The 15718-nt window shown below is 36.1% G+C and overlaps 1 protein-coding gene across 2 annotated transcripts in view; it reads left to right on the top strand.

The window, feature by feature from the left end:
- Positions 1-15718, top strand: part of pak2.S (p21 protein (Cdc42/Rac)-activated kinase 2 S homeolog) — a 40799-nt gene that overhangs the window by 21462 nt on the left and 3619 nt on the right. For both annotated transcript variants that reach the window (XM_041563938.1, NM_001090269.1), the window contains 12 exon segments: positions 4415-4509; positions 5683-5833; positions 8119-8153; positions 8448-8558; positions 8693-8819; positions 8986-9049; positions 9575-9623; positions 10490-10602; positions 12343-12460; positions 13734-13833; positions 15073-15269; positions 15383-15520. In XM_041563938.1, the coding sequence (XP_041419872.1) occupies positions 4415-4509; positions 5683-5833; positions 8119-8153; positions 8448-8558; positions 8693-8819; positions 8986-9049; positions 9575-9623; positions 10490-10602; positions 12343-12460; positions 13734-13833; positions 15073-15269; positions 15383-15520 (1298 nt within the window).

Here is a 15718-nt window from a genome sequence, read left to right as displayed (position 1 = left end):
CATTAATCTGGTACCCTCTCCAGGAGGGTACTTATTAGCTATGTGCTAATAAGTAAGTCATTGGTGTTTGCCCCCTATATTTTGATATAGAACAGGTACCTGCAAGTTAATTATGGTTGCACTAAAGCGCTCTTAGAACCACGTTACATCTAATTATTTAGATTTGGGAGTTTGTTATATATTGGAGCAGACATGGTTTCCATATAATCGTCCAAATAAATTAAAGCTTTGTAGACACAGTGCACAATCTTTAACACTTCATGCTGATCGCATGTATAAGCATATGAGCATTGCTACATTTTACAATCACTTCTTACTTGAACATGTGAAAGAATATAGAGAGAGATAGAGGTATAATATACTGAAAGTTCAATTAAAAAAACATGAAGGTCTTTACTTCCCTTTTACGCTGAAGTTACAGTGAAAAGGAAATGAATCAATAGCAGGCAATGCAATGGGCAGACAAATCCCGCTGTTCAGTTATGTGGTGCTGTAGTCTAGATACTTCCTCGTGTGTGTTTGGACACTATATAAACTGATAAGTCACAGAACAGTCTATTACGATATTATCACATATTTATGGAGATATTGCCAAGCCTGGACAAGGATCAACTTTCAGTATCTCGCATATGGCAGTAGCAGATGCCTGTATCACTGATGTTGTACCCTGCAATGTCTGCTGTAGGCAAACTTTTCTTGCAGAAGGATCACTTTATAACTTTTGGTAAGTTACCCATTTCTGATGTTCCTAAACTCACATTTTATTTTTAATTTTCTGATTTTTTAAACTTGGGTGAATAGGATCTACCCAAAAACTTTTTTTTTTTTTCCCCTGAAAGAAACTCGAATGTCAGGCTGCAAACAACTCCAAATTGATCCCTGGACCTCTCCCGTTGATTTAAACAGCAATTTTCGAGTCGAGTTGAATTTGAGTTCTTAAAGGAGAATTCAACCCTCAAGTTAAAAAAACCCTACCCTGCTACCCTACATAGACCCCTCCTCCCCTAGCCTAAGTGTTACCCGGGCAAATGCCCCTAAAATTTTACTTACCCGTTGGTGCAGATTCAGGCAGCGTAGTTAACGTGCGCCATCTTCTTTTCTTCAGTAATCTTTGGAATGAAGCCAGTGTGTCGGCGCAGTTGGATGAATTTTCGGTTTCCTGACAACTGCACATTCACTGAAACTCACAAAAATTGCCGAAGCGCCGGTCTCATTCCAAAGATTACCAAAAAGGCTGAAGATGGCGCCTGTGAACTCCAATGCCTGAATCTGTACCGAGAGGTAAGTAAACATTAGGGGCATTTGCCCAGGGTAACACTTAGGCTGGGGGGAGGAGGAGGGAGGGGGGTCTATGTAGGGTAGGGTTTTTTTTTTTTTCTTTTTAGGGATGCACCGAATCCACTATTTTGGATTTGGCCGAACCCCCGAATCCTTCGTGAAAGATTCGGCTGGATATCGAACCTAATCCGAACCCTAATTTGCATATGCAAATTAGGGGTGGGAAGGGGGAAAACATTTTTACTTGTTTTCTGACAAAAAATCACGTGATTTCCCTCCCCGCCCCTAATTTGCATATGGAAATTACGATTTGGTTCGGCTGGCCAGAAGGATTTGGCGGAATCTGAATCCTGCTGAATTTTCCTTTTAAAGGTGCAGAGTATGATAAATTTTACATTTTGGAAAAACTGTATTTGAATTTGAATAACTAACTTGAAAGTTTTGACCAAAAAAAACCCCCTCAAATTCACATTTCGAATGCCCCTTAATGTTTCTTGTGAGTCATGAAGTACTACAGACATGTTCAGGAAGAGCTTCAGTGTATTATTTTGGCTCCCTGTATTATTGTTATGCTTTAAATAGTGCAGACAAATTCCACAACACTTGCAACAGATATTTGCATTTCTATTTCTTCTTCCAGTGAAACATTTAATTTTACTTAAGTCTGCAGAGTACAGGCCTGCAGGCACAATTATGTGTCTATTCATGTTTAATTTGCTGCCAGCAATCTAAGAATACATCAGGAGTTCTAACCTATGTTCATAACAGGGTTGCTCTTGTTTTCATGCCTTCAGTTTTAGCTTTTTGAAAGCCTAGCTTTTGGTAAGTAAGGTTATATTGAAGCTTATATTCTATCCAGTACAGGTGTGGTTGTTATAGTGCATCAGTAAATGTTTAAATAGCACTTAGTACAGGTATGGGGCCAGTTATCCAGAATGCATGGCACCTAGCCTTTTGCAGATAAAGGATCTTTCCATAAATTGAAAAGTCTACTTAAAATGATTAAAGCATTAAGGGGATTATTTATTAAAGTCCGAATGAAAAAAAAAAAAAAATTGAGTTTTTTTTTTACTAGAAGTTCTTGGAAAAATAAGGTCAAATCAAACATGGTAGTTTGGTCGTGTTTTTTCTTTTATTAAAATATGAGATGAATTTGGATTTAAGTAAATAACTCCCTAACTCCCTATTAATAATATCATATGATATTTTATAAACACAGGGAGGCACATTTATTGAATTTCAAATTCACAAGTGTTTTTTTTTTTTTAACTCCAATAAATTTGTTTTTACTCGAAATTTGATTTGGAGGTTATTTATTTAAAAAAAATTGAATATCTAAAACTCGGACAAATTTTACCAACCCGAAAACTCTAATCGAATTCCATTTGAATTCAACCAAACTCGATTCAAGTTTTTTCTCTGAAAAAAAACTCAAATGTCGGGAAGGCTACAAACATCTCCAAATTGGTCACTGGACCTCTTCCATTGACTTATACATCGTTTCAGCAGATTTTACGTGGCAAATAATTTAATTCTCATTTTTAAAGGGCCAGAGTGTGATAAATCTCTAAAATGTATTTGAATTTTTTAAGAAAACTCGACTCTAGTTTGGATAATTACCTGGTCTAATTTGACAGTTTTGACCATAAAAAAAATTGAAAATTCAAATTAGAATTTTCAATTTGCACCTTTATAAATTGTTTAAACATGTTTAAACAATTCTGAATTGTTGTGTACGGGAGACGGTCTTCCTGTAATTTAGACCTTTCTGGATAACGACAAGGAAAGCCATTATTTCAGTATTCCCACGTAACAAACAATGTGTAGCTCTATTTAGTTGCTATCTTGTTTCCCCTGTTATGTGCCTCCTTCGCTTGCTTTAGCATTCAAAAAAAAAAAATTGCCACGGCACTGTAAAAGACCCAGCCAATTTTTTAAATATTTGTCACGAATATTGTCACTTACTACATATGCACCAGTGTTGTCATGTGATCCAGAGGTCAGTGATCACCTATGTCTTTGAGGGCAGACTCGTTCTTCACATGCTACTGCTTTTTGCACATATTAAGAAGTACATTTATCAAAGGACGAATTTCGAATTCATGTGAGCTTTTAAAATTTCCCTTTAACTCCCATAAATCGAAATTTATTAATAAAATATAATTGTTTAAACTCGGATGAATTAAATCAACTGGAAAACTCGAATCAAATTTGAATCAAATTCAATTCAAATTTCAAAAACTCGATTAATTTTTTTTGTGTCCCTTATTTTAAATTAAAGGGATACTGTCATGGGAAAACATGTTTTTTTCAAAATGCATCAGTTAATAGTGCTGCTCCAGCAGAATTCTGCACTAAAATCCATTTTTCAAAAGAGAACAGATTTTTTTATATTTAATTTTGAAATTTGACATGGATCTAGACGTATTGTCAGTTTCCCAGCTGCCCCCAGTCACTAGACATGAAAGAGCATCTGAGACTTCTGATCTTCTCCACTTTTCTATTTTTACATTTTTCTCATTCATTTGTAGGTTGCCACAGTTGTTGGCACTGGCAATCCAGAATGTTAAACTCCACTGAATACAAATGCTTTTAGCCCCCTTATAATTTAAAAATACATGTGGGATGATTTGAAGTTTTCATTATTGTATTCATCTTTTCCATTTTTTCATTGCCTCTTTGACTGAGGGCAAAAGGAGTGTTGGCTGTGGTGGGACATGCAGTTTTGTTTGATTTTTGTTTTTTTTGCAGGAAAAGGGCCGAAAATGTTGGGCAGACTTCTGCCTCGTGTGCCTGCATGCACTTTACAGTGCAGATAAACCGAGCTGGGGAAGGGAGCAGAGAGCTCTGAGTACCCTCAGCCTTAAAGCCACAAATGTAGATAAATATCTACTGGTTTTACAGGGCTGAATAATTCTGTTTCCTGTGATAATTTTATAGATTACATGTCCTTGACAAACAATCCTATTTCTAGCTCTCTGCATGAATTTACTACTCTGCTAATTACTGTGCATGACATAAGCATAACTAAAATGTATTTCTAACCATACAGCCATGAAATGTAATTTATTTATTTGTATACATTTGTGTGATGTGTGTGTGTGTTTTAAACCATTTTTTAAATATCTTTTGGCAGGAAGCAAAAAAAAAGAAAGGCCAGAGATTTCACCGCCATCGGATTTTGAGCACACAATTCATGTGGGCTTCGATGCTGTCACTGGGGAATTCACTGTGAGTTTTATTACTGTTGACCATGTGGATATATTCTACAACAAACTAATAAAAATGTATATTTTGCAAAACTCCTCAAAATAAACTCTATATACAGTTGACGCACATCATTTGGGCACATAAGGCACATGCATTTATTGCTATTTTTTTCTCAAATGCTAGTTCTAACAGATTCTGGAGTTAATTTATAAACAGTGGGCAAATTTGCACCTGGGCAGTAACCCATAGCAACCAATCCGCTGAACACTGAAAGCAATCGTCTGATTGGTTGCCATGGGTTACTTCCCAGGTGCAAATTTGCCCACTTTTATAAATGAGCCCCTCTGAGTTTTCCACGTTGTTGCAACAGCCAACCCCCAAACATACGACATGATCTTAAATTAGCTAATACTTTCTAATCTAGAACTGTTTACAGTGTCCTCAAAACATCCAATTAAGTAGTCACACTATCCAGCGGGGCAACAACACTGTGGTAAATGATTTATGTGTGATGTGAGTTTGCAAGTGTACAAATGAAAAGCAGTTAAAATCATAAAAATAAGAAAGCTTTGTATGTAGTACTGCTTGGGTGGATAAAGCAGTGGGTCAGAACAGATAGTATCCTAGTGGCAGATACAGAAATGTGACGCAGTTCAACCACTTTTAAATCACAATATGGGCCAATTTATCAAGGGTCGAATTCAAAATTAGAATTTTCTAGTTTTTTTTTATGTTAAAAACTGTCAAATTCGACTAGTGGGTTATTCAAATTTGATTCGAGTTTTTAAAAAACACAGTCAAAGGGAGACGTCCAGGTATCAATTCTGAGTTGTTTGCATTCAATTTCAAATTATTTAAAATTCAAATCAAATTCTATTCGAGTTTTCGGGTCGATTACATTCATCTGAGTTTAAAAGATTAGATTTTTTAAATAAATTTCAATTGGTCGAATTTCGAATTTAGGGGAGTTTTTAAAAACTCGCATGAATTCGAAAATTGACCTTTGATAAATGTGCCTCTATATGTTACTGAAGGATTCCCCGAAAAACCCAAGCATTTCTCAAATTCGATCCAATACATGTATTCAATTAACAAGATGTATTGCTTGTCAAGCATTTTCTTGGCAGTAGGCTATATGTTTTGCTATGCTAGTAGCACATTGATAGTTTTGTGTAATTTACTAACCTGTTGTAGGGAATGCCAGAGCAATGGGCACGATTACTGCAGACCTCAAACATCACTAAACTCGAACAGAAGAAGAATCCACAAGCTGTCCTAGACGTTTTAAAGTTTTATGACTCCAAACACACTGACAAGCAGAAATATCTGAGCTTCTCTGCACCAGGTAAAAGTGACAAGGACTTTCCGCATTGTTGTCTTCAGTTTATATCACAGACTGCTTAGAGAACAATGGCGGTCTCTTTCAGAAACATGAAAAAGAAAACCAGTTACAACTGACACTTATTTAATTTCATCATTTTCAAACCGTACACCACAAGAAAAGTTTGTTTCTTTAGTTAATACATTCCTTAACTCAGCCCTACTGATCATGCTTTCTAACAGTCAACTGTTAAAGAGGTGTTTCACCTTTAAAGGGGAACTATTGTGAAAATGAAAATTTAATATAAGCTTAATCATACTGAAATAAGAAACTTTCTAAATACAGTCAATTAAGAATTCTGTACTGTTTCTGAAAAAAATAGTTTATCTTCACTATACCTCTCACAGCATTTTTTTCTCTTCATTCTCTCTTCATGCAGCAGTTGGGTGTCAAATGAATGATCCAATATATCTTATAGGGGGCTCCTTTTTCCAAGAAGATGTATTAGAGCTCACTTTATTAAAATCGCCAGACAACATGTCTCTACATGCAGGATTTGTGCAAAAGGCAGTTATTTTTAGATTTTGTTTGTACTGGAATCAGTTATTTGATTGAGCTCTAATACAACAGGAAAGGAGCCCACCTATAAGATATATTGGTTCTAACTAGGGATGCACAGAATCCACTATTTTGGATTCAGCCGAACCCGTGGATCCTTCACAAAAGATTTGGCCGAATATCGAACCGAATCCTAGTTTGCATATGCAAATTAGGGGTGGGAATGGAAAATCATTTGTTAGTTCATTGTTTTGTGTCCCTCCCTGCCCCTAATTTACATATGCAAATTCGGTTCGGCCGGGCAGAAGGATTTGGCTGAATCCTGCTGAAAAAGGCCGAATCCTGGATACCCAACTGCTGCATAAAGACAGAATAAAGAGAATCTTTTTAAATTTTTATAATTTTTTATAGTTTTAAATCACAGGCTGCTTAGAGAACAATGTTTTAGAAACATGAAAAAGAAAACCAGTTACAACTGACACTTATTTAATGTCATCATTTTCAAACCGTACACAAGAAATGTTTGTTTTTATTCTTGACCATTTTTTCAAAGATTTGAGTTTAACTTTGCAGTTTACACCTTCTCATGTTATCCTTTAGCAGCTCAGTAATAGCTGCTCCATTAGTTAATACATTCCTTATCCTCAGCCCTACTCATCATGCTTCCTGGACTCTGTTACAGTCAGCTGTTAAAGGGGTGGCTCACCTTTAATTTAACTTTTAGTATGTTATAGAATGGCCAATTCCAAGCAACTTTTACATTTTTTTTACCATTTTTTTTTACTTATTTGCCTTTTTCTACTGACTCTTTCCAGCTTTCGAATAGGGGGTCACTGACCCATCTAAAAACAAATGCCCTGTAAAGCAACATATTTATTGTTATTGCTACTTTTTTTACTCATCTTTCTATTCAGAGCCTCTCCTATTTATATTCCAGTCTCTTATTCAAATCAATGTATGGTTGTTAGGTTAATTAGGACCCTAGTGCTCAGGTTGCTGAAATTGCAAACTGGAGAGCTGCAGAATAAAAAGCTACATAACTCAAAAACCACAGTTTAAAAAAAAAATTAAAACCAATTGTCTGAGAATACCACTCTCTACATCATAATACAAGTTAACTAAAGGTAAACAACCCCTTTAACAATACATTTAAATTCACTGGAATGAAAAAGGTGTTTGAAAGTTCATCTACCTTAATTCCATGTTTAGCAGATTGCTACCAAAGAAACCTTTAAAAAATTTTTTTATAGCATTATACTGTTTTAACAAATCCTTTGTGTTTCATGTAATTCCAACTTCAGATGCTAGGGTTTTTCATTGGCCAAAGGAAGAGTAATATACTGTATGTCTTAATTAACTATGTGTGCTGTATATTAAAAGGCCTCTATACCCTCCAATACCTAGAGAAATATCTAGTACTGAATGATGTTTTTTTGTCTGATTAAATGATTTAATGATTGCACTAAATAGGGCATAATCTGAAATTGAAAGTAAAGTCACATTCTAACTTCCCAACTAGCATAATAAAAATAAATCGGCCTCCACAAAAAGGTAGTTTACTGCCCTTTTAATTGCATACTTGGCAATAAAAAAATATCAACAGGTTCTGAAAAAAATCAGTGAGGGGTGTAATCGATTTTGATATGCGTAAGCATAAGTTACTGCTTTCAGCAAGAAACTTCAGCAAGAAAATAAAAATGACACGTTTTAAATTTTCAGTGAAGTTTATTAACTAAACGTTTCTTTTCTAGATAAAGATGGGCTCCCCTCTGGTCTGTCCCCTGCAGTGAGTATTGAGTTTCTTTTAAGTATATCCAGTTTTTTTTGTTGTTTGAGTACACAGACTCGTGTAATTGCAGCAAAAATATCCAACTTAAAATGCTTTGATGGTGTTATTCTCTTTAATCCTTTTTAGTATGTTTTTAGAGTTTGGTCCATTCTAGATGCATAGACATATAATAAATCCAATGTCCCAAAATTGTATTATTTAGTCATTGTGATATCATTAAATTGTAAATGTTTGTTATATACTGTTTTTAGATACATGCAATACTTAATTATTTACTATTTCTTTATTCAGCCTAATGCAAAAGGCTCTGAACCTTCAACAGCAGCAACAGATGATGACGATTTTGATGATGATAAGGCTCCTCCTCCTGCTATTGCTCCAAGACCTGAACACACAAAATCAGTAAGTTAATTCTCCTTTTATTTCACTTGCATACTTTCTGTACTTTTGGTTTGGCCTTTTATGTGTTTTTTTTAATATAAAACTTATTACAAATGTAATAATTTATTTTACTAACGAGTCTCATCATTTAATAGATGTATACACGTTCTGTAATTGACCCAATACCTCCACCCCCTGGAGATTCAGACAGTGCTGCAAAGACTGGAGACAGACAGAAAAAGAAAACCAAGATGAGCGATGAAGAGATTATGGAAAAACTTAGTATGTTAAATAAGTAAATTATTTTTAAGCAAATGTTTTACTGATTTATTTTTGTTCAATACAAAAGCACCACTTGACTGGCCTGCATAGTTAGATATTAATTTAACTGCTGCTTATTAACAGTGCTTTTTATTTATTTTTTTTACATTTGCTTTTTCTTCTCTAGGAACTATAGTAAGCATAGGAGATCCCAAGAAAAAGTATACTAGATATGAAAAAATTGGACAAGGGTGAGTAAACATTTTGGGGGGCACTTGGCAAATTTGGCTTCTGTCATGTAGTTTCGAATGTCTCTCTCAGACAACAAACTTTATTGTTACAGATCAGCTATTCAGTCCATCATATCAAATGGGGGCACATTTCAAATAGGCTTGCATCAAATCCACTATTTTGGATTCGGGCGAATCCTTCGCAAAATATTCATTCGAATACCGGATGGGAAGGGGAAAACATGTTTTTCTTCCTTGTTTTGTGAAAAAAAAAACCACGCAGTTACCCTCCCCGTCCCTAATTTGCATATGCAGATTAGCATTCGTTTCGGCCGGGCAGAAGGATCGGCAGAATCCTACTGAAAAAGGCCGAATCCTGGATTCGGTACATCCCTAATTTCAAACCCTTTTCTGCATTTGTCCAGCCATCAAAGTCTCATTGTATAACTTGTGAATATATAGTTGACTATGTTAATATTTAAATGTCAAATGTTAATCTTTATCAGCATGGTTATGCTAATCAGTCATTTGTTTCTAAACTGACAGGGCCTCTGGAACTGTATTTACTGCTATTGATGTAGCTACAGGACAAGAGGTAAGATTTGCTGTGTTTGCATTCAATGGCCTTTATGTTTTATCACCAAATATTTATATATGGTAAACATTAATTTGTCAGTTTTTCAATAATAGACACATATAGCTACATTTCATAACCCATGATTTGATGTTGGCAGCCTTTGGATAGCTATTTCTGAATAAGTATTTTCATTAGAAAGCTGTAATATTTATATAAACCAATATCACTTCAGTGTAGACTCCATTGAGTCTTCAAGACACTAAATCCAAAAGGAAGAATGTGAGTATCTCCAAAAATCAAAAACAAATATTATTTAAAAAAGTAGAAATTTATTAGCACATAGAACCTAACTCGTTTCGTGCCTGATAGGGCACTTACTCATAGGCAGCCTATGAGTAAGTGCCCTATCAGGCACTATGTCCTATTAAATTTCTACTTTTTTAAATATTTGTTTTTGATTTTTGGAGATCCTCACATTCTTCCTTTTGGATTTAGTGTCTTGGATTTTGCACCTTGGGACTGAGGTGAACTGTGAGTTAATCTCCTTGCTATTTACTTAATCATGACATTTTTTGGTATTTAGAGTGGTACCATTTACATTATATATTTTTTTCTTGTGGCAGCACACACTCCCATTTTTTTCCATTGAGTCTTCCTCAACTTTGTAGAAAATGCAGAGCTGTAATTGTTTTTTTGCACCTTTCCCACAATCTTTATATTTTGCAGTAAACATCACTGTTTCTCCTGGTCTCCCCTAGAAATAATTTAATATTTGGCAAGGGTTATTTAACTGGACCTTATGTTTATCATAATAATATAGGTGGTATGACAATATCAGTTAGTATCTCGGGTTATTCATAATATTAACTGGTTCGAATCTGCAGGTTGCAATCAAGCAGATAAATCTTCAGAAGCAGCCCAAGAAAGAACTGATAATCAATGAGATTCTGGTGATGAAAGAATTGAAGAACCCCAATATAGTAAATTTCTTGGACAGGTAAAAACACTAAACTCTAAAGACTTTTTTTTTTTGAAGTTTTTATTTTTGCAATTTTTAACAACAATAAAATGAAAATAAGAAGCAGAAAGGAAAAGGAGAGAAGTGAGGCAAATGCATCAATTACAAATATACAGGATTATAACCATTTTTTCAGTCTACTTTATATCCAACCAGGTGCCCCATATGACTTCAAATTTCTCTGGGCACCCTCTGGCCAAGTATGTCAGTTTTTGACTTGAAAGAATGTCATCTACCAGCTTTTGCCAATATTCCAATGAGAGGGGGGAGGGGCGTCCAGGGACTTCCAGTGCATTAGAATTGCTTTCTTAGCATAATAGAGAAGCTGCAGGTAATAGAGTCTGGAGTGGAACATCACCAGTTAGGCCAAGTAGTCAGAGTTCCGGGGAGCGAATATTTGGGAGTACTAGATTTTCATTCAGGAACTTAAGCACATTACCCCAGAATCCCTGTATCACAGGGCAGGACCAAATACATGGAACTGAGTACCTATCTCATCTCTGTACTTAGGGCACAGCTCAGATACATTATCGTATATTTTCGCTAAGTGGTATGGAGTCAGATACGCTCTGTTTAAAAACTTTACCTGCATGTATATTTGGAACCATTTTGAGAGCATCAGACCACATTTCATCATCCAACTCAGGGATGTCTCTCTGCCATTTGGTCTTAAATTTTTCCAGGGGCGAAGGGCCTGCTGTTGACTATATTATGTAGAACAGGAGAGTGGTTTAGTCAGGTCTTGTCTGTGGAGGTAGGTCTCTAGGGTAGTTTCAGCTAACCTTATGGGACTTGCAGGGAATTGTATATTAAAAGCATGACGCAGCTGCGGAAACATAAACATAAAAAACATATTAGGGGGAGTGTGTATCTCTTGTCTCAGTAGGTCATAAGTTTTACATTCACCACCATTGACCATGTCCCTTAAGGTTTTGACTCCCAACTGTGCCCATCTGGTCATGTCTTGTAGCCCGTCAAAGTGAGGGAGATGATTATTGCCCCATGTTGGGGTCCTAGGAGACCAAACCTCAGACGGACCCTATATCAACTTCTGAATCAGACTTCTCTTTACTTCATCTGCTGATGCACCATGTGCTGGCTTACAGGATGCATCAGTATACGACTTATTTAAACCTGCCCAATTAAACTGACCAGTATCTGTTTTATTGTCTACCCACTAGCTCCTCCACAGATCCAATGAAGAATAATTTGCCACTGTGCTACCTCACAGTTGTAGAAAATTTCTTGGCTTTACACAGCAGTAACTTTTCAATTGAATTGGTCTCTAATCCACTGAAAATGTGTTTTTCTTTGCATAATCAAGAATTTATTTGGGTCTGCCCCGCTATTGTTTAATACTGCTTCCCAACAGGGATAGTTCAGTATAAAATTAACTATTAGTATGATGCGTACATGGATACTTTGTTTGCATTTGGTTTTCTTTTTTAGTGATTTTTTTTAAACTAGCATGTTAAAAGATTATTTGAAGGTGAACACCCCACCCCCTTAAAACACTTCATGACAACAATGTCTTACCTGTATGAACTGCCTAAAAACAGTAAGTTTATAGATATTCAGTAAAAATGTATTATATGAGCACTTTTACATTTTTGGTGCTGCTGTCCTTCTGAGCAGAGTGCTGAATGTTTCAGGCATTCGTCTTGTTTTGGACTTGCTTTCAGTTTTCCCATTTTTAATAAAAACTAATATTTGTTCCAGTTTCTTAGTGAATGAGGAACTGTATGTTGTAATGGAATATTTGGCTGGAGGGTCCCTAACAGACGTGGTCACAGAAACCTGCATGGATGAGGCACAGATAGCAGCTGTCTGCAGAGAGGTGAGATATACAACTTTTACTTACTGATGCCATCATCTTCAAAAAATAAATTACCAACAAGCCGTTGTTTGGGGTGCAGTTGCTGCCGAACTGCATGCAACACATCCATTTTTTTTTTTCTAACCTCAAATGTAAAAGATGACCTCTGAATTGTAAGGCAGAATTATATTCCATCTAAATGTATCTTTATGGTTATAGCGCTAAAATGGGTCTTTTTGGAGGACTAGGTATTTAGACAAATACAAAAAGCATGGATGCCAGACCAAAACTGAGCCCTAATTTCTGTATTTGAATTTGAAATTAAAATATTGCATCAGCTGTAAAAAAAAAAAAAAATACATTCAGTTGTCTACACTGTTGAATTCACACCTATAAATTTTAAACCCCCTATTCGAATGTAAATTCGAATGTGAGATTTATCACAACTCAACCATGGAAACTGTCCTAATTTGAATATTCACAACCTAAAACCTGCAGAGTTCATGTACAAGTCAGTAGCAGAGGTCTGTTGAGCCATTTGGAGATGTTAGTAGCCTTCCTGACGTGTTTTTTTTTTTTTTTTTCCGGAGAAATACTCGATTTGTATATTATTATTCGAATTTTTGGGTTGGAACCATTCGATTCAATATCAGACATTTTTTCTTAAATAACCTCCCAGTAGAATGGTGACTACAGGTATGGGATCAGTTATCCGGAAAACCGTTATCCAGAAAGCTCTGAATTATGGAAAAGCCATTTCCCATAGACCCCATTTTATCAAAATAATCCAAATGATCTCCTTTTTCTCTCTAATAACGAAATAGTGCCTTGTACTTGATCCAAACTAAGATATAATTAACCCTTATTGGAATTAAAACCAGCCTATTGGGTTTATTTAATGTTTACATGATTTTCTAGTAGACTTGACGTATAAGGATCCAAATTATGGAAAGATCTGTCATCCGGAAAACCCCAGGTCCTGAGCATCTTGTATATCAGTATTATCGAATTTAAAAAAAAAAGTCACATGAATTAGAAATTTGGCCTTTGATAAAGGGGCCTCTAGGTGTGAGGTGACAGGAAATGAATCCATATGTAGGTGTATACTGCTCTTTTAAACATTTTGGGGCAATGGATGTATAGTCGTGTATAGCTTAAAAAATACAAAAAAATATAGTCTCTCACAAATAAATGTTATTTTTCTGAATTATTGGTATATTATGGTTTGTTCGTTGTTAGGTAAAGAACATATATGTTGGCTTAAAGTATTTATGTATTTTATTCTCTCTGGCAGTGTCTGCAAGCGTTGGAATTCCTGCATGCGAACCAGGTCATTCACAGAGACATAAAGAGTGATAATGTACTTCTTGGAATGGATGGTTCTGTCAAACTGAGTGAGTCATTTAACTATACCATAAAACATCAACTTATGTACGAAACGTATAACCAGCACTGATGAGACAAATACAAAATTTATACAAAAAATATTAGGCGTGCCAGATTCAGGATTTGGTTCGGGATTCAGCTCTTTTTGAATTTGCCAAATACAAATGCCTGGCCGAATTTGAATCCTTCAAATCATGGGACTTCATCACATAAACAAGGAAATGGCAACTTTTTTTGACTTTCCGTTCTTTCTGACCCTCTTACCTTATGAAAAGCGGTAATAACTGTCAATGGTTATGGAGACTTGTGGTTTATATCCAGCTGGATGACCTCAGATATGTAACCTCTGAACTTAACTCTGTATTGCTTTTAATATTCAAGAAACACTGCAACATTGCTCTCAAAAGAGCAAACTTTTTTATTTATATTCAATTTTGAAATCTGACATGAGGCCAGACATATTGTCAGTTTCCCAGCTGCCCAGTCATGTGACTTGTGCCTGCACTTTAGGATGGAACTACTTTCTGGCAGGCTGTTATTTCTCCAACTTAATGTAACTGAATCAGTCTCAGTGGGACTTGGCTTTTACTATTGAGTGTTGTTTTTAGATCTACCAGGGAGCTGTTATCTTGTGTTAGGGAGCTGCTATCTGGTTACCTTCCCATTTTTCTTTTGTTGCTTGGGGGGGTGGAGGGGGTGACATCACTCCAACTTGCAGTAAAGAGTGACTGAAGTTTATCAGAGCACAAGTCACATGACTGGGGGCAGCTGGGAAACTAACAATATGTCTAGCCCCATGTCAGATTTCAAAATATATAATATTTTAAAAAATGGATTTCAGTGCAGAATTCTGCTGGAGCAGCACCATTAACTGATGCGTTTTGGGGGGAAAAAAAGTTTTCACATGACAGTATCCCTTTAAGGCCTATGACACACATTGCTTTAATGCCATTGGAGAAAACAGATTGAACTCCACTCCATTATCTGTGTTTACGGACAGGACTGGAATCCACATTTTACTGTCCACATGGAACTGCTTTTAGCCAGAAAATTCACACCAAATAGTTTATATACCTTTCCTTTCACTGCTCTTTGCCGTTACCGAATCCTTTTGTTCCAGACATGATCCCAGTACATTATGAAATGCTGTTATTTGTAATATTAATTATAATATTGAGTACCTCCGCAAGAGCACTTTTCAGCACCTTAAGCATTTTATAATTGCATTCTTCTATTTTGCTCCACAGCCGACTTTGGCTTCTGTGCACAAATTACCCCAGAACAAAGCAAGAGAAGTACCATGGTGGGAACACCATACTGGATGGCACCAGAGGTGGTTACACGAAAAGCATATGGCCCTAAGGTGGACATCTGGTCACTTGGAATTATGGCTATTGAAATGGTGGAAGGGGAACCGCCTTACCTCAACGAAAATCCTTTAAGAGTAAGTTCTGCACTGGAGAGACTTGTTCATTTACAAAGAGGCCCCACACACAAGTGTTTATGCTCAAAGTAAACAATTTTGCATGTAAACAATTGGATATCATTGTATTTCAGGCATTGTATTTGATTGCTACTAATGGCACTCCAGAACTTCAGAAACCTGAAAAACTTTCACCGATATTCCGGGATTTCTTAAACCGCTCACTTGAGATGGATGTAGAAAAGAGAGGTTCTGCTAGAGAGCTCCTGCAGGTAGGTGGACATGGTTTAGTCCAGTGGCCTTTAGCTTGAAAAGCAGTCTTATTTCTCTTAAAGAGATACTGACACCAGAAATTAGGGATGCACCAAATCCACTATTTTGGATTCGGCTGACCCCCTGAATCCTTTGCAATGCACGTCTGCCACTGCACACAGATTTTTCACCACAGAATCTCTTCTATAATTCAAAAT

This window comes from Xenopus laevis, chromosome 5S (assembly GCF_017654675.1).
Source record: "Xenopus laevis strain J_2021 chromosome 5S, Xenopus_laevis_v10.1, whole genome shotgun sequence".
NCBI lineage: Eukaryota > Metazoa > Chordata > Amphibia > Anura > Pipidae > Xenopus > Xenopus laevis.
Note: the sequence above shows the minus strand (reverse complement) of the source record. Positions and strands in the feature narration are given on the sequence as shown.